General features: G+C 34.8%; 2 protein-coding genes across 2 annotated transcripts; both read left to right on the top strand.

Moving 5' to 3' along the window:
• The first annotated feature begins 472 nt into the window (after positions 1 to 472).
• On the top strand, positions 473 to 8,157 carry LOC146529860 (trypsin 5G1-like). Its single transcript, XM_085200467.1, has 5 exons — positions 473 to 548; positions 3,764 to 3,950; positions 6,067 to 6,313; positions 7,003 to 7,143; positions 7,798 to 8,157. The coding sequence occupies exons 1-5, from the start codon at positions 503 to 505 to the stop codon at positions 7,954 to 7,956; spliced, it is 780 nt and encodes a 259-aa protein (XP_085056593.1). The 5' UTR covers positions 473 to 502; the 3' UTR covers positions 7,957 to 8,157.
• A 1,866-nt stretch (positions 8,158 to 10,023) lies between these two features.
• On the top strand, positions 10,024 to 12,251 carry LOC146529859 (trypsin 5G1-like). The gene is made up of 4 exons (XM_085200468.1): positions 10,024 to 10,400; positions 10,574 to 10,820; positions 11,560 to 11,700; positions 11,858 to 12,251. The coding sequence occupies exons 1-4, from the start codon at positions 10,201 to 10,203 to the stop codon at positions 12,014 to 12,016; spliced, it is 747 nt and encodes a 248-aa protein (XP_085056594.1). The 5' UTR covers positions 10,024 to 10,200; the 3' UTR covers positions 12,017 to 12,251.
• Positions 12,252 to 21,547: the final 9,296 nt, after the last annotated feature.

Here is a 21,547-nt window from a genome sequence, read left to right as displayed (position 1 = left end):
TAAAAGTAAATATTAAAGTTTTTTTAGGTTATTAGTTCTTTTTAAGGAAGCAAGGAACCGTTACAAGATCACTTTGTTGTCCGTCCGTCTGTATGTCTGTCTGTCAAGACCCTTTATCTCAGGAACTAAATTTTTTTTTGAGTATTATGTATTGAGTAGCTTCAACAATATTTGTCTTATTATCAGAGCGAGGAAACTTCCCCCAAATGGAAATCGATTCCACAACCGTATTTTCAGTTAGACTTTGCAATGCCACCGCTACACGAAGCGACGACGGCAAAAAATTTTAAAAAATAGATAATTCAAGTATAGTTTAAGTTATTTACGTTCCATTTTCCTCTATTTAGTTTCTAAGGACTAGTTTTTTTATATAATAATGACTCTTTAATTACATATATACATTTAAAAAAAGGTGAAAAATAGTTTGAAAATTATTTATATATATGAGTATAAGATAGCGTTGAAGGTAAGGTTTATTTATTGTTTCTTTTATTTACTAGATATGAAGCAGTGTTTAGTGTTGATTTTTCTGATTTTCGTAGTCCAAGGTACTTAATTTAAATATAATAATAAATACTGTAGCGTTTGGCGGTAACAACAAAAAGTAAAAATAAATTATAAGCAAAAAATCATTTTTAGAAAAAGCTTTTATTTAAATGCTCTAAAAAGAAGAAAATAAAATTTGTCTTTTAAATTTTAACTATCAACTCATAACCTCATTGTACACAATTTATATGATCATAAAAGCTTGTCGCGCGATTTACTTGTGTAACTAAACTAGTGCTAATTTAATTATGTAAAATCTGCTAAGATTCAATTTTTAAAGTTTCAATTTAATTAAATATTGATTAACGCGACAAGCTTTTATGATCATATAAATTGTGTACAATGAGGTTATGAGTTGATAGTTAAAATTTAAAAGACAAATTTTATTTTCTTCTTTTTAGAGCATTTAAATAAAAGCTTTTTCTAAAAATGATTTTTTGCTTATAATTTATTTTTTACTTTTTAGTTACCACTGGCTAGGTTTCTCACACTAGAGACATGTACCACGATTCCTCTTCTATGGTTAGGAATGCTGTTGGCGACACTAGACCCTTCCCGATTACAGTGGGGGTTCACCAGGGCTCGACTCTTAGTCCGTTCTTATTCAATGTAGTGCAGCCTCCATGGCTGATGATGTATGCCGACGACATAGCACTCATTGACGAGAACCGACTGACGCTGGAGCGTAAAGTGAACCTCTGGAAGGGTACGCTTGAGAACGGCGGTCTTAAACTAAATGTGTCGAAGACCGAGTACATGGCCTGCGGGAGCCCGGACTCGAGCACGATCCTTATAGGTCCTGAGTCAGCCGTTAAGTCAGAAAAGTTCAGGTACCTTGGATTCGTTATGCATGAGTCTGGAGGCATCGATCACGATGTCCATGGCCGGATAAGTGCTGCCTGGGCCATATACAAGAGGACTGATATACAAGAGCATCATACGACCGGTTCTTTTATACGGGAGCGAATGTTGGCCAGTACTATCTCGGCACACCCAGGAGCTTCACGTCACGGAAATGAAGATACTGAGGTGGATGTGCGGCGTAACGCGGTCTGACCGCATACGCAACACATTCGTTCGAGGTAGTCTTGGGGTCCGTCACGTAGCGGATAAGCTCCAAGAGCGCCGCCTGAGATGGTTTGGCCACGTTACGCGCCAGTCTAAGAACTAAGTCGGATGCAAGTGCCTTGCTATATCAGTTCCTGGAGTGAGACCTCCTGGACGCCCAAGGAAGCGCTGGTTGGATGTCGTGATGCCGGATATGAGAGCCAATGGTCTAACCACTGAGGACGCTAAAGACCGCGTAAAGTGGAGTTGGTTGAGTAGGAAGGCAGACCCTGGCAATAGCCGGGATTAATGCCAGGAGGAAGAAAGTTTCTCATACTAGATGTCATATTATTTTTCTAATTATTCTCGGCAAACCCTTTCATTTGATACCCGTATTGCAGATGTGCATAAATAATAACTATTCCGCCATCTTAGATGTTCCGCCATATTGGATTTAGAAAAATGTCACATTTTTCGAGTTACTCTCAACGAGCCCTTTCAATAGATATTCATATTGTAGAAGTAGACTAAAATTACCTATTCGGCTATCTTGGATGGTCCGCCATATTGGATTTAGAATGACGTTAGATTATTTTTCGAGTTGCTCTCAATGAGCCCTTTCATTTGATATCCATATTGCAGAATTGCAATAATAATAACTATTCGTTCATCTTGGATGGTCCCCCATATTGGATTTAGAATGACCTCACATTATTCCCCAAGTTGCTCTCAAGAAGCCCTTTCATTTTATACCCATATTATAGAAGTGCATTAAATATAACTATTCCGCCATCTTGGATGGTCCGCCTTATTAGATTTAGAATGACGTCACATCATTTTTCAAGTTGCTCCTAAGAAGCCCTTTCATTTGATACCCGTAATATACAAGTGCATCAAAAATAACTATTCTGTTACTTTGGATGGTTCGCCATATTGGATTCAGAATGACGTTACAGTATTTTTCCAGTTACTCTCAACAAGCCCTTTCATTTGATACCCATATTATAGAAGTTCATGAAATATAACTATTCCACCATCCTGGATGGTCCGCCATATTGTATTTAGAATGAAGTCACAAACCTTATCGTGCATTGTCATCCAAACCAATCGTGTATACAAAATTTCAGCTCAATCGTACGAACATACCTTTCATTATATGAAATCACAAAAAACTTGAATCGTGTCGATTCTATTGGATTTCAAGTGATGTCACATTATTTTTCTAATAGTTCTCGGCAAGATCTTTCATTTGATACCCATATTGCAGAACTGCATAAATAATATCTATTCCGCCATCTTAGATGTTCCGCCATATTGGATTTAGTATAACGTCACATTATTTTTAGAGTTACGGTCAACGACCCATTTCATTTAATATCTTTATTGTAGAAGTAGACCAAATAGATACTCGGCTATCTTCAATATCCTCCTTATGGGATTTAGAATGACATCACATTATTTTACGAGTTGTTCTCAACGAGCTCTTTCATTTGATACCCATATTGTAGAAGTACATTAAAAATAACTATTCCGCCATCTTGCATGGTCCGCCATATTAGATTTAGAATGACGTCACATATTTTATCGTGCATTGTCATCCAAAGTAAACGTGCATACAAAATTTCAGCTCAATCGGTTGACGATATCTACTTCAAAATTGAGCTCTAAGATTTCACCCGAACCCACATACATACATTGCAAGTTAAATAAAAGCTTTTAAAAAAGTAAAAAGTAAGAGTAGTAAGGTGTAAAAAGAATAATAAATAAAATAAATATAGACACTGACGCCAGTAGTGGCGCAAGGGCACTAACGTGTGACTGTAAACATGACAAGTTGTCGGTTTGATTGCCATTTGAGGAAATTAAATATTAAATATTTTATTTCTTCGCTCTGGTGGTGAAGCAAAGCGCTTCATTGAGTTCCATCACTCAACACGCAATGCTTACAGAATTCAGCGGAAAATGGGGAATAGATTAATAAACACTAGGTTCCCCTGTTTAAACTGTTCGTGCTTGACAGCCTTGGTACCTGAGCGAAGGAATAAAAATATTACTAAATAATAATTGATACTCCGAGTGGGAATCGAATCCACAATCTTTGCGTTGCAGCCATACCCTCAATCCACGACACCCTCAATCTCGATATACCAACGTAATATTATGATTTCAGATGTTTTATGTAAGAAACGTCGTATTAAGTCGTATGATAACAAAATCGTTGGAGGGCATAGTACTACTATTGAACATTTTCCATATCAAGTTCATTTGATACTTAAAAGAGGCAACTTCTATTATGGATGCGGAGGATCCATTATAAGTCCACATTATATTCTTACCGCGGGACACTGTTTATCTGGGTATTATTTTGTTTGTTTTTCCATTTATTTACCTTTTTGGAGGCTCAGCAGGTGGTGGACTGGTGAATTTGGTTTTTACTTGAAGAAATTATTTATTTTCGCGTCCGCGCTCTAGTAAAAATGGATAGGACGATGTTGAATTTTGAACGAGATGAGAGGGCAGAGGTGTGTTGGATGAGATTTTGACTTTTAGAAGCATTACGTGTTGAGTAGCGACACTCAACGCCGAGATTGGCTAGTTATCAGAGCGAAAAAAATTAACATATTGACAAATAATAATTTATTATCCCAAGTGGGAATCGAACCCACATCCATCGTGGGTGTACCCACATGCTTGTGCCACTCCGCCTCGTTGGCCTCTTTTTTTTTTTTTTTTTTTTTTTTTATATGGAATAGGCTTGCGTTTGACCGCATCAAGTCTGGTGAGCGTTGATGCGGTCTACGGTGGTGCACGCTTGCCTAGAAGATACCTATTCACCCTTTCTTTGAAAACCCCCACATTGTATGTCACAGGAAATACAGTTGCCGGCAGTGAGTTCCAATCTCTCGCAGTGCGGATAAAGAATGTAGCCTCAAAGCGTTTCGTTCGTACGGTAGGAATTTCTACCGTGTATGGATGGCGTAAAGCTGTATTTCTGGAAGTTCTGAGGTAAAAAGGGGCTGGGGGAACCAAGCTATGTAAATCATGGGCACACTCTCCGAAGTGTATCCGGTAAAACACAGATAGAGATGCAACCCTACGCCGGTGGCTAAGGCTCTGCAGTTGAGTTTCAACAAGGGTCCCGTCATTGATTAGCCTTCTGGCTCGTCTCTCAACTGACTCTAAGGTCTGTAATTGGTACTTGGCAGAACCATCCCATAAATGAGAGCAGTACTCCATACATGGTCTAACTTGTGCTTTATACAGTGTGAGAAGATGTTGAGGTGTAAAGTACTGTCTCACCTTGGAGAGGACGCCAAGTTTCTTAGCAGCCAACTGAGCTCTGGACTCAATGTAAGATCCAAAGTTAAGAGTCGATGAAAGAGTAATGCCAAGAAGTTCAAGGTGGTCGCTTAACGGTACCGATACATCTCGAAACGAGGGGGATAATTCGAATGGCCTTTTTTTCGCGGTGAACAGACACGCCTGGGTCTTAGTGGCATTAAATCTGACCAAATTAGCATCTCCCCAATCGGAGACTGCTTTGAGGTTCAAATTAAGGCGCTCAACCATAGTATCCCTATGCGATTGTATTTCAGGCCCACTTGCAGTAGCTTTAGCCATATAGCGCTCTACAACAGTGCTGTCATCTGCGTACCCAAGAATTCCAGGAATGAGTAAATCATTTATATGGAGCAGGAATAGAGTTGCAGAGAGCACTGACCCTTGAGGAACACCGGCATTTACATCCATTATATCAGACGAGCAGCCATCCACGACTACACGTATTGATCGGTCCCTCAAGAAGTCCGATAGCCAAGAACACAAGTCATCGGGCAAGCCATATGCTGGTAACTTTCCTATAAGGCTATCATGCCAAACCCTGTCGAAGGCCTTTGAGATGTCAAGAGAAACGGCCATTGCCTCACCATACCTCTCAATGGCCTCACTCCAGAAATGAGTGACATACGCTAGAAAATCCCCAGTAGACCGATTACGCCGAAAGCCATATTGGCGGTCACTGAGAAGGTCGTTTGTTTCTAGGTATACCAAGAGCTTATTATTCAGAACACGTTCCATGACCTTACAGATTATGGACGTGACTGAGATTGGCCTGTAATTGGCAGGGTCGGCGCGACTGCCCTTTTTGGGCACTGGTTGCACGTTGGCAAGCTTCCAGAGTTTAGGCACTTGTCCAATCGTAAGAGAAAGTCGAAAAAGGCGTGTTAAAACAGGAGTCAACTCAGCCGCACAATTTCTCAACACAATGGCCGATATACCATCAGGACCACTAGCTTTGTTCACGTCAAGACATCGTAGAACTTGGCGCACCTCCTTTTGGTGAATGTGTATATTACTCATTAGAGTGTCACATTTTGGTGGTATTGGAGGTACTGCGCCACCTGCGTCTAGACGCGAAGATTCTGCAAAAACTTTCAAATAAATAAAATTTTAATTTAATATGTTATCTTTCAGAATAAATAAAGTATTTATAAGGACAGGCTCGACCAAAGCTAGTTCTGGTGGAGTCGAGTACACCTCCACAAACTTCACTCAACATCCACGGTATAACGAAAGAGGTGTAGACTATGATGTCGGTCTCGTCAGTTTAACAACACCTATTAAATTGGATAATAGGACAAAAGTAGTTAGCTTGGCCAAAAAAAATTCTGATGTTAACGTTGGAACCCATGTCTTTGTAACGGGATGGGGTTATACATCAGTAAATATAATTCAAATATATTACTAAGCTCGTTAGATTTCAGGATCCTTGAATTTAATAATGTGAAACTTCAAATAATACCAACTAAGTTCGTTGTGGCGCAGCAGCACGGCATGCGACTGTGAAACGTGTCAGTTCGAATCCCATTAGGGGGAGGTTAATTCCCCCCTGTTTTTATTTTCTAACTCTAGTAAGAACACAAGGTGTTGAGTATTACCACTCAAAGGGCAGGGCGAAAAGGGCGTGAAGTTGCAAATAATTTTTCGATTATAGTTTGCTTCACGTCTATATAGCAGAGGTAGGCAGAGGGAACCTGGGGTTAGGACTCCGTGCCCATTAAGACATTTTTGTTCCCCACTTTTAGCCCAATTCTGGAGGTATTGCGTGTTGAGTGGCGCAACTCAACGCCACGTTTTGCCTTGACACCAGAGCGATGAAATTAAAACATAAATTTAAATAAATATTTCCTAATATTTCCTCGATGGGGAATCGAACTCATAACCTGTCCGGTTTTACATTCGCACACTTGTTACCCTGCGCCACGATTGGCCTCAAATATTCATGAGAATATAATTATTCTTATGTCTGCTCAATGTTTTGTTAAAGATGAAAGGAATACATTTCAAATATATCTATCTATTTTTATAAAAGCGACTACAATTTCTTTTTTAAAAGTTATTTATTTCCAGGAAAACGGAGCTTCCAGCGATACCTTAATGGTAGTCGAAGTACCAACGGTATCGAATGATGAATGCCGTAAAAAATACAGATCGCTAACGGAAAGAATGTTTTGCGCCGGTGTTCCGCAAGGCGGCAAAGATTCTTGTCAGGTGACAATTGAAATATACTTTTTTAATTTCAGTTTTAAGTGTCTACTGTTTGTGTAATATATTTTTTTAAATAAATAATAGAATAAGGCCAGTAGTAATTGAGGCCAGTCGTGACATAGTAGCACAAGTGTGCGACTGTAAACGCGAGAAGTTGTGCGTTCGATTCCTATTCCAGGAAATTAAATGTTTAATATTTTCATGCACCTCGCTCTGGTAATGAGGCAAAGAACGGGTAAAATTCCGCCCTCAACATGCAATGCGTCCAGAATTCGGCGGAATACCTCGCTCTGGTAATGAGGCAAAGAACGGGTAAAATTCCGCCCTCAACATGCAATGCGTCCAGAATTCGGCGGAATACCTCGCTCTGGTAATGAGGCAAAGAACGGGTAAAATTCCGCCCTCAACATGCAATGCGTCCAGAATTCGGCGGAATACCTCGCTCTGGTAATGAGGCAAAGAACGGGTAATATTCCGCCCTCAACATGCAATGCGTCCAGAATTCGGCGGAATATGACAAAAAGAAAGTCTTAATGGGAACAGATTGTCTTAATACTAGGTTCCCAGGTTCCCTTTACTTATAGCGTCTGTAGTATATTCCTATATACTTAAAAATATTAGAATCTGCTGCTCAATAAAGATTTTATTTCGTTATAGGGCGACTCGGGAGGTCCTGCAGTCATAAAATCATCCAAGGTCCAGCTCGGCATAGTGTCATATGGTGTGGGCTGTGCGCGTAGAGGCTACCCTGGGGTTTACTCGAAAATATCTAACAGTGCTATTCGTGATTGGATTCATAAAGTTGCAAGAGTTTAGTTGTAGATGCTGTTTGTAGTGTACGTGTGTATGAAACGGAGTGTCTTAACACTAGGTTCCTTATTTGCGGGATACAGCGTGAAGCTGATTTGATTTATTTACATATTTAGTGTATATGTTATCTTTTCCTTACTATGCTGAAGGTGCAATTTTTTTATTTTATACGTTTATATATAATAAAATATCATTTTAAAAGCAATATTATGTTTATGTCAATTTCATTACCGTTTTGTATGGAAATCCATAGAAAATAAAAAAAGTTATAAAAATCTCGAAATTCATACTGAAACGTAATTTCGAATAAAATTATCTAGCTCCAAATAAGAAAATTAGTTTTATGTCATAGTCCAATTAATCAAAAATATAGTCCTAAATATACATTTTTTATTTAGATTAGATTCAAATAAATTAATATTGGTCGAAAGTGTTGATGAAACTTTTCAGTGTGATAACATTTCAAAGTAAATACTAACTCATTCATATTATAGAAGTTCTTTAACTTTTTTTATACAATTATCTATGGATTTGGTATTAAAATAATTTTTTAATGAATCTTCCAATTCGCTGTGGGCATTTTTTTTCCTTAAAATGTCAATTATGTAAGTTGCTGTTATAATCTGCTTGAATAGGAGTATTTTTAGCTGGAGTCAGTTAATTTTTTGCCAGAATAATTATGAACTAGACAGTGCTTTGCTTTGTTACCAGAGCGAAAATAAATTAAAATTTAAATAATGATTCGTTTCTCCGAATGACAATCGAACCCATAAACGTCCCTTGCCATAGAGCAACAACGGTCTTTAGTTTTTACATTATTTCTCTAGGTATTTAATTTTTCATTCACATGGACAACATTATGGTGCAATTCAATATAGTCGCGTCTATATTCACATATCGGACAATATTATAAAATAGACTTAATTCAGATGCGAAAAATCTATCCACTTATACAAGTTGACAGATTTTTCATTAATATACTTTTTTTTAAAATACTAATACTTTAAAATACTTTTTTTCAGTTTTAAAGTATACTAGTGACCGCCTGCTATTTCATTTGCGCGGTCTTTATTACCATTTATATATTATACATATACTTAAATATTTTAAATAGACTACTATAGCAAATTTAACAATACTATTCAATAACAATATTGTTAAATTAGCTTGATGAAAATTCGAAACATATAAAATCGGTGTTCTACTCAGCGTCTGTCGCTACCAGATGCTACTGAAAGCTTTGAGTGCTTAAGTGTTTTTAAATGAAAGATGTATATCATTACAAATATTATTAATGTTTGTATAAACTAAATGTACCTTAGTAATAGATACTTAAAAAGAAAATCTATTTTCAATATATCTCCATTTAACACTGTCCATATATAAGCTATAGGATACAGAAAATAATTTCAAAGGAATTTCAGCAGCAGGTACTTACAATACTGTAAAAGTAAATATTAATAAATATTTTTTGAGATATTACGTAGCGAGGAAATCAATATAATTAATTCCCCCAAATGGAAATTGATATTACAATCGTCATATTTTCAGTTAGACGCTGCCACTGATACACGAAGCGACGACGGGACAAAGTTGAAAAAAAAAGATAATTTAAGTATAGTTATTTTCGTTCAATTTTCCGCTATTTAGTTTCTAGGAAAAGACTAGATTTTTAATATAATAATGACTCTTTAATTACATATGATCATTTTTAATAGGGTGAAAAATAGTTTGAAAATTATTTATATATACGAGTATAAGATAGTGCTAAAGGTTAGTTTTGTTTATTGTTTCTTCTATTTACTAGATATGAAGCAGTGTTTAGTGTTGATTTTTCTTATTTTCGTAGTCCAAGGTACCTAATTTAAATATAATTATATAAATTGTAGCGTTTGGCGGTCCGTTATCCTTTGTATACCTCCTTGCCCCTACTACAGAGTTATAAAAAGTATAATAAATAAAATAAATACAGAAACTGAGGTAGTGGCAGTAGTGGCGCAGGGGCACAAGCGTGATAGGTTTTGGGTTCCATTCTTAATTGAGGAAATTAAGTTTTTATTATTTTTTTGTTCACACGCAATTCTTCCAGAATTCGGCGGAAGATATCTAACGGAGTGTCTGAACACTAGATTCCCCTATTTAACCTGCTGCGTACAGCCATGTTACCAGAGTGAAGAAATGAAAATATTACTAAACAATAATTGATAGTCCCAGAGGTAATCAACGCGCTGCCTCAATCTATATAATATTATGATTTCAGATGTTTTATGTAAGAAGCGTCGTCTTACTAAGTCATATGATAACAAAATCGTTGGAGGGCACAGTACCACTATTGAACAATATCCATATCAAGTTCGTTTGGTGCTCCAAAAAGGCAGCGCTCGTTCTGGATGCGGAGGATCCATTATAAGTCCACATTACGTTCTTACCGCGGCACACTGTCTGTCTGGGTATTATTTTGTTTGTTTTTCCATCTATTTACCTTTTTTGAGGCCGTCATGGTTCAGTGGCGCAGCGAGATTAGCATTTTGTATTAATTAAATTGTTATGGGTTTGATAATTACTTGTAGAAATGATCTTTCAAAGTAATAAAATTTATATTTTATATGTTATGCTTTTTCAGAATAACTAAAGTATTTATAAGGACAGGCTCGACCAAAGCTAGTTCTGGTGGAGTCCAGTACACCTCCACAAACTTCACTCGACACCCACGTTATAAAGAAGGAGGTCTAGATTATGATGTTGGTATAGTCAGTCTAACAACACCTATTAAATTGAATAATAAGGCAAAAGTAGTTAGCTTGGCTAGAAAAAATTCTGAAGTTAACGTTGGAACTCGTATCCTTGTGACGGGATGGGGCCGTACATCTGTAAATATGATTATAATATCTTATTATGTAATAAATTTAAGGATTAATGAATTTATTAACTTGAAACTTCAAATAATACCAAGATCGTCGTGGCGCAGCAGCACAGCATATGACTGTAAACGTGACATGTGTGAGTTCGAATCCCATTTGGGGTAGTTAACTGTTTTCATTTTCTCACTCTAGTAGTCTTGGGTTCTACAAGGTGTTAAGTGGCAATCCACTCAATACGCTCTCGAAAATTGAGTGGAAAATGAGTATATTTACATTAGGTTCTTTATTCTTAGCATTGCAATGCCGGAAGGGGCGTGAAGCTGCTAATAATTTATCGATTATATCTTGCTTCACACGCACATAGCAGAGGTAGGCAGAGGGAACCTGGGGTTAAGACTCCGTGTCCATTAAGACATTTCTGTACCCCACTTTCCGCCCAATTCTGGAGGTATTGCTTGTTGAGTGGCGCAACTCAACGCCGCGTTTTGAATTGACACCAGAGCGATGAATTGAAAATATAAATTTAAATAAATATTTCTTAATTGTCGAGGGGGAATCGAACTCATAACCTGTCCGATTTTACATTCGCTATCCTACGCCACGTCTGACCTCAAAAAATCATGAGAATGTAATTATTCTTATGTCTGCTCAATGTTTTATTAAAGATGAAAGGAGTACATTTCAAATATATCTATCTATTTTTATAAAAGCGACTAAAATTTCTTTTTTAAAAGTTATTTATTTCCAGGAAAACGGAGCTTCCAGCGATACCTTAATGGTAGTCGAAGTACCAACGGTATCGAATGCTGAATGCCGTAAAAAATACAGATCGCTAACAGAAAGGATGTTTTGCGCCGGTGTTCCGCAAGGCGGGAAAGATGCTTGTCAGGTGACAATTGAAATATAATTTTTTAATTATAGTTTTTAGTGTCTACTGTTTGTATAATATATTTTTTTATAATAGATAACAGAATAAGGCCAGTCGTGATTGAGGCCAGTCAGAAAAATATTAGAATCTGCCTAATAAATATTTTATTTCATTATAGGGCGACTCAGGAGGTCCTGCAGTTATAAAATCATCCAAGGTCCAGCTCGGCATAGTGTCATATGGTACAGGCTGTGCGCGTAAAGGCTACCCTGGGGTTTACTCGAAAATATCTAACAGTGCCATTCGTGATTGGATTCATAAAGTTGCAAGAGTTTAATTGGCTCACCGAAATTAAAAACAACTCTCTTTATTTGATGTTGTATATAGTGTACGTGTGTATAAAACGGAGTGCCTTAACACTAGGTTCCCTCTGCCTACCCTGTTGTATGCGGGATACGGCTTGAAGCTGATTTGATTTATTTATGTATTTAGTGTATGTTTTCTTCTATATTAGCTTTCTTAATATTGTTTTCTTTGACTGTACTGAAGGTGCAATTATTTTTTTTTATTTTATACGTTTATATATGTTAAAAAAATTGATCAATTTAAAAGCAATATTTTATTTATGTCATTTTCCTTTTCTTAATTTTTTTTTAGAAATCCATAGTGAATAAATAAAGTTTAAAAAATCTCGAAATCCATACTGAGACTTAATTTCGAATAAAATTATCTAACTCTAAATAAGAATAGCAGTTTTATGTCCAATAGTCCAATCAATCAAAAATATAGTCCTAAATATACATTTTTTATTTAGATCAGATTCCAAATAAACCGAATGTTAGTCGAAAATGTTGATGAAACATTTCAGTGTGAATCACATTTCAAAGTAAATACTAAAACGAAACCCGTTAGAATTTAAATGAACGAAGCAGCGAATGTGACTAAAACTTTTTTAATTTTGTCGGGTAGAGCCAGGTGTTCGCGTAGCTTTATAAAGACAATAAAGTAACTGACCTGAAGTATGGCGACAGAATATGCCGCTTTTCATAATATTTTTTTAGCTTCAGCAGCAGGGTAGGCAGAGGAAACTTTCCGTCGAGTTCTATAGACACTGAGTGTGGACAGGCCTAGACTAGCCTCATTTGCCTAATATAAGGCTTTTTATAAAATTATATTATTTTATACAAAATATAATAAGCTATATATAATCTTCATTTCAACATAAGAAATTAAAATATCACCAGTAAAAAGAACTGTTAGTGGAAAAAATTGCAATACTTAAATATTTTTTCTCTGTTTCTATTAAAAGTATTCATTTTAAGTATTTATGGTAAAACATTATTTCTGATATCGGTAGTTATAAGAACTTTTGACTAGTTAAGAATTTCGAGGCCAGTCTTTGACGTAAGCGTTGTAGAGTGTGACTGAAAATGTGACAGGTTATGGGTTCGTTTCCCACTCGAGGACGCGAATTATTTAATTTCGGAAAATTTCGACAGACAAGCATTCTATATAAGGATTTATAAACTTAATATATCTATCTATCTTTCACGCTGTATCATAAACACGTACAGTTCATGTATTGGCTAATGTATGGGAACAAAAAAGTATGGACAGCTAGTCTATTTTTAAGCGCTCGATGCGGGCCATTATTTGTTAGCTCGTTACATTCGTAAAAGAGAGCAGTTAACGTATCTATTACACTGCTAGTCGAAAACAGCTAATTTTATACCACTTTTAATTTATTTTGTGATGAATTTTGAAAATATTACATATAAGAAGAATATTAAGATATACCTAAGTGAATATATAATTTAGATATGTTATGCTTAAGTTACATTCTGTACTCTAGATATTATTACTCAGAAGGCTTAAGGAACCTTATATAAAAACGCTCAATTTTCCAATTTCCGTTCAATTTTCTTCTTATCGAGCTAAGCTAAGCTTTGTCTTTTTACAAGAGTGAACAAATGAAAATAATAGTTTGACCAAGTGGCAATCGAATCCACAACCATTGCATTCACATTCACATTCACACACTGTACAACTGCGTCACGATGGCATCTACTCAAAAATTAGTTATATTGCATCTTTTTCTTTCTTTCATCAAAATTCGATCTTTATCTTATTGTTTTATTAATATCTAGTTCATATAAAAAAATCTGGGCTCTCTCCAAAATTCGATTAAGCCTTTGGCAAATTATACACGGTATAATTACCGTCAAATGAAGAACAAACGCAAAGCATATTTTTCTTTTTGATAATTAATAATTAAGAAGTTTCCATTCACCTTGAAGGTACAAAATATTATTTTTTCATTCAAATTTACAACTCATAATTAGCTATTTCATAAGGGTAGGTACCATTATAAGCCTCAAGCAAAATTTCTCTTTTAGATTTCTGAAATTCAACGTAGCGAGATTGCTTGGTGGATTTAGCGCGTCTTAATGGCCACTTGGTTCTTTGAATAAAAATGAGACGGACGTTGTTTTGATTTGATCTAAAACTTCGTATTGTTGCTAAAATTGTGTTAAAACAATAAACCATATAAAGTGACCAGTGGCTAGTCGTGGGTTCGATTTCCACTAGAGGAAATTTAATATTTTCAGTTCTTCGCTTTGGGTCAAGGCAAAGCACGGCATTGAGTTCCGCCACTTATCGCGCAATACCTCTAGAATTGAGCAGAAATTGGGGAAAGGAGTGTTATCACACTAGGTTCTCTCTGCCTAAACGGCTGTGTTAGGGTGAAGCTAAAAAAAATAAAAAAGTGACGATGAGAGACGTCTCTCAAATGAGACTTAAATCGAAACAGCCGAGATAGACGTTCAATTTAGAACAGCGGTGAAAAAGATGAAGGATTTCATCCAGCTGATAAGATAAGAGATTTAATTTCCTCCTCCAGACAGTATGATGACGGAAACCTGACATTTTACAAAATTATAAGATTTATTTTTGGTTTTATTATGATTAAAAATATTTTTAAGCATGCGAATAATAATAACTGACAATCTTAAGATTTTAATGTCGATATGGCCCATTGAATGTAATAAGAAAAATCCTATTCTATCTTATCGCCTGCCGTGCCTACAGTGATAGTATTATCAATAGAATGTCAATAATTATTGTAGAAAAAGACATGCATATTAAAATTAAGTTATTATTATTTTTTAATTGAATTCAGTTTTGGCGCAGGAGCACGAGCGTGGCTGTAAACGTAACAGATTGTGAGTTCGACTCCTACTCGGGGAAATTAAATATTAAATATTTTAATTTCTTCGCTTTGGTAAGAAGGCATAGCACGACGTTGAGTTTTGCCACTCAACGCAATGAAGAACTTGGCGAAAAGTGCGTCATAATGGGAAACTGAGTATCTTAACACTAGGTTCTCAGATTTCTCTGCCTGCCTATATGTAGGATACAGGGCGAAGCTAAATAATACAAAATAATAATACCTATAAAAATATTTAATAAAACGCTATACAAAATGAATATTGCGTTCAATACAGATTCGTAGTAAAAGCTTAGCTCTTTAAAGCGAACTCTGAAAGGATTTGAACGTTACTGGAGCAGAGTCACAAAGAGATGCAATTTGCATTACAATAAATTTATATTGGAAGTCTTAAGAGTTCTGTGATCGGTTTGAAATCTCAATATTGGAAGCTATAAATTCTACGCGCACGATAAATTATAATATAATATAGTATAAGGAATGCGATAAAAGTCTTTTAATAAGAAGTAAGTAAAAAATATTAGGTAAAAATAGTACAGGCCAGTCGTGGCACAGGGCCACAAAATAATGTGACTGTAAACGCGGCTGGTTGTGCGTTCAATCCCCACTCGTGGAAATGAAATGTTAATTAAATCCATTTCTTTGCGGTGATATCGAGGCAAAGCGTTGAGTTCTGCCATTCAACACATAATGCCTCCAGAGTTCGGCAGAAAGTGGGAAACGAATTGTCTTAACACTAGGTTCCCTCTACCTACTCTGCTGTGTGCAGGATACAATGTGAAGCTGATATTAGAATCCTTTTTGTACTGCAATTTATATGCGATCGATCTTTTATTCTTACAAGTATTATTATTGTTTTATAGTCAAAAATACCCAATCGCGTCACTCTAGTTGTCCATTATAGTTATTTTGCAACCATTTAAGTTATTTACTGAAATTAAATAACCATGTCACTTTAAAAATGTTATCTTTAAAAGCATTAACTTGTAGCATTCATAGTGATGGCTAAAGTTCTTAACAGTTTTATTAAAAAACGTCAGGTAAATTGAGTTGACTTAATGTTAATGAAGTTGAAAATTATTACATTAGAATAGATTTTTTTTCAGCTTTACGCTGTATCGATAAATCTAGGAGGGTAGGCAGAGGGAACCTATTGTTAAGAAACTCCATCCCCCACTTTCCGCTAAATTTTGGAGGCATTGCGTGCTGAGTGGCGAGTGGACACCAGAGCAATGAAATAAAAATATTAAGTATTTCGAATGGGAATCGAACCCACAACCTGTAGGGTTTTCAGTTACACATTTGTACCATTGCGCCACGGCCTCTAGAGGAATAGATTGAGTAAGAAACAATTATTTTTAAATATATTTACAATTTACGTTTCGCTTGCAACTTCGCCTGGACCTATGGCTGTAAGACTTATTATGGCTGTTTCATATGACTGATGGTCATGGGAATGGAGTATCTTAACACTAGATTTAACACTTTTCCAGGTCATTTTTGCATATCCAGTGCCTAAAATTAAAGTTAAACAGTACAGTCGAGTAAACAAAATATTATTACCTACAATATTTCTCTTGATTCAATCTGTCTATTAATGAAAATTATTTTAAAATCCGATGCATAATTTAAATTACACTAAAGTAAAATATTATATAATTTACAATCATATTGTCTTTTAATATTTAAAATCGTACATCATTTACTTACTTTAGATTTATAACCAGATGTTATAAGGAAAGTATAGAGATATTCCGCATTATTAAATAAAATATACTCAGGAATATGTATAAAGATATGATTCCGTTCCAGTTAGCATGTTATATATGCTTTTAATCAAGATGACTTTAAACCACAACTGAATGAAGGCTTGTATTGTTTGAAAATAACATCAATAAATTACTGTTATTGTCCAAAATGAGACAAAGATATTTTTTACATATATGTTTTTTATTTTAAATAACAAGCTTAGACCTTTAATAAATAAATAGTAATTAATTAATAATGAGTAGTTTATTAACAAATTGTTGTTCAAGGCGCAATTGTGAAATATTTGTATCCCATAGTAGTGGATCCAAACAGCACTCCTGGGAATATTGAAGTTTGTTTATAATTTAGATATATCTAGCTTGTGTAAATGTTAGATATTTCTCAAATTTTAAGCACACAATGTCAGAAGCACAATATAATTCTAAAAACGCAAGAAAAACAGGATATTAGATACTCTAAAAAACAAATAAAAAAACTAGAACTACACCTAAAAAATCGAACCAACTAAAAAATCGATTCTATCAATTATCTATTCTATGATATGACAGTTACGAATGACCCCCACCGAAGCCTAAAAGTCACATTATAAATGAAAAACCGCGGCGCTGTCGTAATTGAAAATTCCCCGTGTAATATACGACTTGCAATTTCAGAGGCAGCACCCAATCCTGCTGGAACATTTTTCTTTACGTTTAACGATATTATTTAACGCCACAAATTTTACCATTTTTCTTATAGCTTCGAGTTCGCACTGTTCGCAATTTCATTATGATAATCGGGATACCTCCCTTCGAGGAGGGCATCGAGGTGTTTTTTTGGAAATTAATTGGATTATTATTCTTATTGTTTATCTATCTCTCATATACTAGATATATATATATATATATATATATATATGTTTTAATATATTTCTTTTGCTATAAATAATATTTGGTTTATAGGTATATATAATTTAAAAAATAAAAATCTAGATGAGATGCCCCCAGAATTTGGCGGAGAGACGACGACGGAGTGTTTGAACACTAGGTTCCATCTACCTACTATGCTACGTGTGGGATACAGTGTGAAGCTAAAAAAGTTAGGTAATTTTTATAGCCTTTTTCTTATTTGCCTTGTTATAACATTTAAAATGCTGATAAAATTAGGTAAAACTTTCTTAAACTTTAATTTAAAATGTGAAAGAATTTTTAATTCTCATTTTATACGCAAGTAGCTTTTGAGAATACCTTGTGTTTTTAATTATAGCAGTTTGGCGTCGGAGCACCTCTTTGAACAATAAAACTTGCATAATTATAGTTGCGCGCTCAAGATACGTGAGGTTGCCAAATTAAAAGATTACCACCCAGCACTTGGTAAATGCGGAATAAAGACGTTACTTTTACTAATTATAATTAAAAGTAAATTTACTAAAATATCCACCGAAATACCAAAAAAATCGATTAAATGTGAATCATTTGTTTTTTTTTCATATATCTATATATATAAAATCGAAAGGTCACTCACTCATCACGAAATCTCAGAAACTACAAGTGCTAGGAATCTCAAATTTTGCATAGGAGTTACTTATAGGACGCAGGTGCTCGCTAAGACGGGAATTTGTAATATTCAACTTCTAAGGGGTTGTTTTTGGGGTTGAAAGTTTGTATGAAATTTCGTTACTACAAATGCTAGGAGTGTCAAATTTTGCATAGACGTCACTAGGACGTAGTCATGGAGACAGAAATTAATAATAACATAGTTCACGCGGGTGTAACCGCGAGCGGGCCGCTAGTCTATTATATAACTACTAGATATTTGCCTAAGTACTAATGTAATTTCAACTGCAAATCTACCTCGAGGTCACGATGACCATATATATGCACAGCCATAATTGACGTTATATTTTCTAGTCTTTATGCAACTTCATGGATTATTGAGGTTGTTATTCTAACTATATAACCTAAACTTGATATGTGATACTGCAACCTCTCCATATCCTGACATGTACGTATAAGGTGACCATAACCTTTTTTGAGCACTGGTTCCGTCTCTGCTTACACTACTACGCTACATTCAACACAAGTAAAGATTAAAAAAATACACGGAAAGAATAATCAAATAGTGAAAATTTACTAGACAGACACGACTTTACATTATTTCAATGTAATATATTGAAGTTCAATTTTTTAATAATTAAAAGTGAAAAAAAAACATTGAAAAGCAATTGTCTATGGATGTGCCCATTTCATTTTTCTTACTTATCCCCGGATTAACTATCCTTTTCCCGGGACTCGAAGTCAACAATAGGCCTTTCCGCTACTTAATATAAAGGGAGGACGCTCAGCAAACTTCATCGTCGATTACTTCTAAGTTAAACTTACAATGAATTTGAGTAGCAAAGGGGGCCGCTATCTCTGTGCACCCCCTTATGCCAATTTATTCGGGTAGCACCACCTTTTTCGTGTCTTTTTCGAATCAGTATACCTTAACCCCTTGCAAAGTTTCATCTTAACAATATACGTTCAAAGTTTATATTAAATTTTATTAAGATTTCGTTTTAGAAGATAATTCATTAATTTTTATGATTCCGTACCTCAAAAGAGAGAAATAGGTCTCTAATAGGATCACTTTTATGTTCTCTGCCTGTCTGTCATCATTGGAAGGTACCAAGCTGAAATTGAAAGTTAATAGCTAAAAACTGTAAATTGTATGGAACCCTCGGTGGGCGAGACCGACTCCCATTATTTCTGGTTTTTATTTGTTAAAAAATTATTGCATACCGCAAACATGACGAATACACTGATGTTAGTATGTAAATAAATCTATTGTAAGTATTAACCTTTAATAAATTTGGTCGATCTATTTACTAAAAAACTATTTCTAACAAATAATAAAATAGACTGAAAATGCTATTAGTAACAAACAATAATAAACATATTTCCTATTTTTTTTTCAGCTTCTGTTCTAAATCCTGCATGTAGCAGGGTATGCAGAGGGAGTCTAGTGTTAAGTCACTTTCCACCGAATTCTGAATTCCATTGCGTGTTGAGTGACGAAACTCAACGCCGCACTTTGCCTCGATTCTAGAGGCGAAGAAATTAAAATATCAAATATTTAATTTCATCGAGTGGGAATCGAATCCACAACCTGTCACCTCACTTCATAAAAAGCTTTAAAATGTCCTAACGATTATTTCAAATACGTGCTTAAAAAAAACAACCACCCTTATCTAATAAACATGTTTTATATAATTAATTGTGTAATTATTCACTACTAAGGAAATAATTTAATCAGAGGCAACGCCGCATGTAAGCGAGGCTAAGCCGGAGATTTGTAGGAACCCACGCGAATGCATAAAGGGAACCGCTATCAATATATTTAACAGGTTTGTATTAAATGGATAGTTTGTTTCTAGAGTTCAGGGGATCTAAGACCCAGTTTGTTAAGTCGTGTGAATACGAATCGCAAGTAACTATAATTATAATAATATAAAATTATGTTTATAATTATTTGATTACTTTAATTGAAAAATTAATTAAATCATTAATGTTTTACTTTAGTTCGATAGCAATAATTTCGTTTCTAAAACTAATTATAACTAACTATAACCCAATTAAAAGATTTTTTTGATTTTGATAACTAAGTGATCCTAATAGGGTTTTGTTTTTTTAAGAGACCCTAAAATTTACTATATTATGACCTGAAAGCATGCTTTTTATATCTTTTATTTAATTTTCCATACACATTTACTTGATGTATTGAAACACGTTAATTTCAGTAAGAACCATAGCCAATGTTATCTATAGCCTTTTTAAATAAATAGACAAAAGAATCCTGTGAAGTACTATTGATATCTGATACATATCAATTGCTTTTACGTTCACAGATTCAATTCAACATCGATAAAAAGGGTCGAAGCCTATTCGATTGTAAACTTTAGTTTATGGAACAATTTTATTGAAGCCGTAAGAATCATACGCTTCCCCACTATGCAAAGTAATATGGTACGTAACAACATTTTACAATCGTGTTTGCTGTTTTCTGCAAAGCGTATTTAAATCGATGGTGTATTTACTTCCTTTCAGTTTCGTTTTGTAGAAAAAGATTTTTTTTATCACGCTGTATCCCGCACACAGCAAGGTAGGGAGAGGGAACCTAGTGTTAAGACACTCCGTTTCCCACTTTCTGCCGAATTCAACACCGCGGTTTGCCTCGACACCAGAGCGAAGTAATGGAAATATAAATGTAAAAAAATATTTCAAAAAGTAATGTGAGCGTTAATACGAGACCTTGTGGTTTAGTTAGGAAGTCTATAATTATGTAAGTGAAGTTGTTGGTTCAATCTCCATTTAGGGAGTAAAATCAGTCTTTTATTGTATGTTACATAGGTTTGTATCGTCCTTCAATGGAAAAATTATCGACTGATACAGACGAGATAAGGTCGATATAGATCAATATAAGTGAAAACATACATATATATATATATATATATATATATATATATATATATATATATATATATAGTGATATAAAAAGCAGAAGTGATTCAAAAAATTGGAGTTTTAAACTTTAACTTATTATATTTCCCTTAAAAAGAATTAACTTCAACTTTTTTTATCAAATAATGTCTACTGCGCCTGGTACTCGTAGATGCTTCAAGTATATTATTATGACCTGATAAGGTCATGTGTGAGTTGATTGATTGTGACAAATTGAACAGTTCCGGGAAATTTTTACACGATATTTTAAGAGATAAGCGATATAAATTGCAGTAATACTGCATGAGCTACTGAATATTTTTTAAAAAATCACCAAGTAGAATATAACGTGAAAATGCAGTTTAAATGTATATACACATACTTTGAATTTTCCTGTATAGTTGTTTATTAT

Source organism: Heliconius melpomene, chromosome 17, assembly GCF_056956725.1.
Source record: "Heliconius melpomene rosina isolate 202511_hmr_F chromosome 17, ASM5695672v1, whole genome shotgun sequence".
NCBI classification, from domain to species: Eukaryota; Metazoa; Arthropoda; class Insecta; order Lepidoptera; family Nymphalidae; genus Heliconius; species Heliconius melpomene.
This window is presented reverse-complemented; position numbering and strand designations above follow the sequence as displayed.

Bases quoted from the DNA above. Each gene is read 5' to 3' on its own strand.
- LOC146529860 (XM_085200467.1), top strand. From the start codon at position 503: ATGAAGCAGTGTTTAGTGTTGATTTTTCTGATTTTCGTAGTCCAAG. The intron at 3,951-6,066 runs GTATTATTTTGT...GTTATCTTTCAG, and splicing joins GCGGGACACTGTTTATCTGG to AATAAATAAAGTATTTATAA. The intron at 7,144-7,797 runs GTGACAATTGAA...ATTTCGTTATAG, and splicing joins GCGGCAAAGATTCTTGTCAG to GGCGACTCGGGAGGTCCTGC.
- LOC146529859 (XM_085200468.1), top strand. From the start codon at position 10,201: ATGATTTCAGATGTTTTATGTAAGAAGCGTCGTCTTACTAAGTCATAT. The intron at 10,401-10,573 runs GTATTATTTTGT...ATGCTTTTTCAG, and splicing joins GCGGCACACTGTCTGTCTGG to AATAACTAAAGTATTTATAA. The intron at 10,821-11,559 runs GTAAATATGATT...ATTTATTTCCAG, and splicing joins CGGGATGGGGCCGTACATCT to GAAAACGGAGCTTCCAGCGA.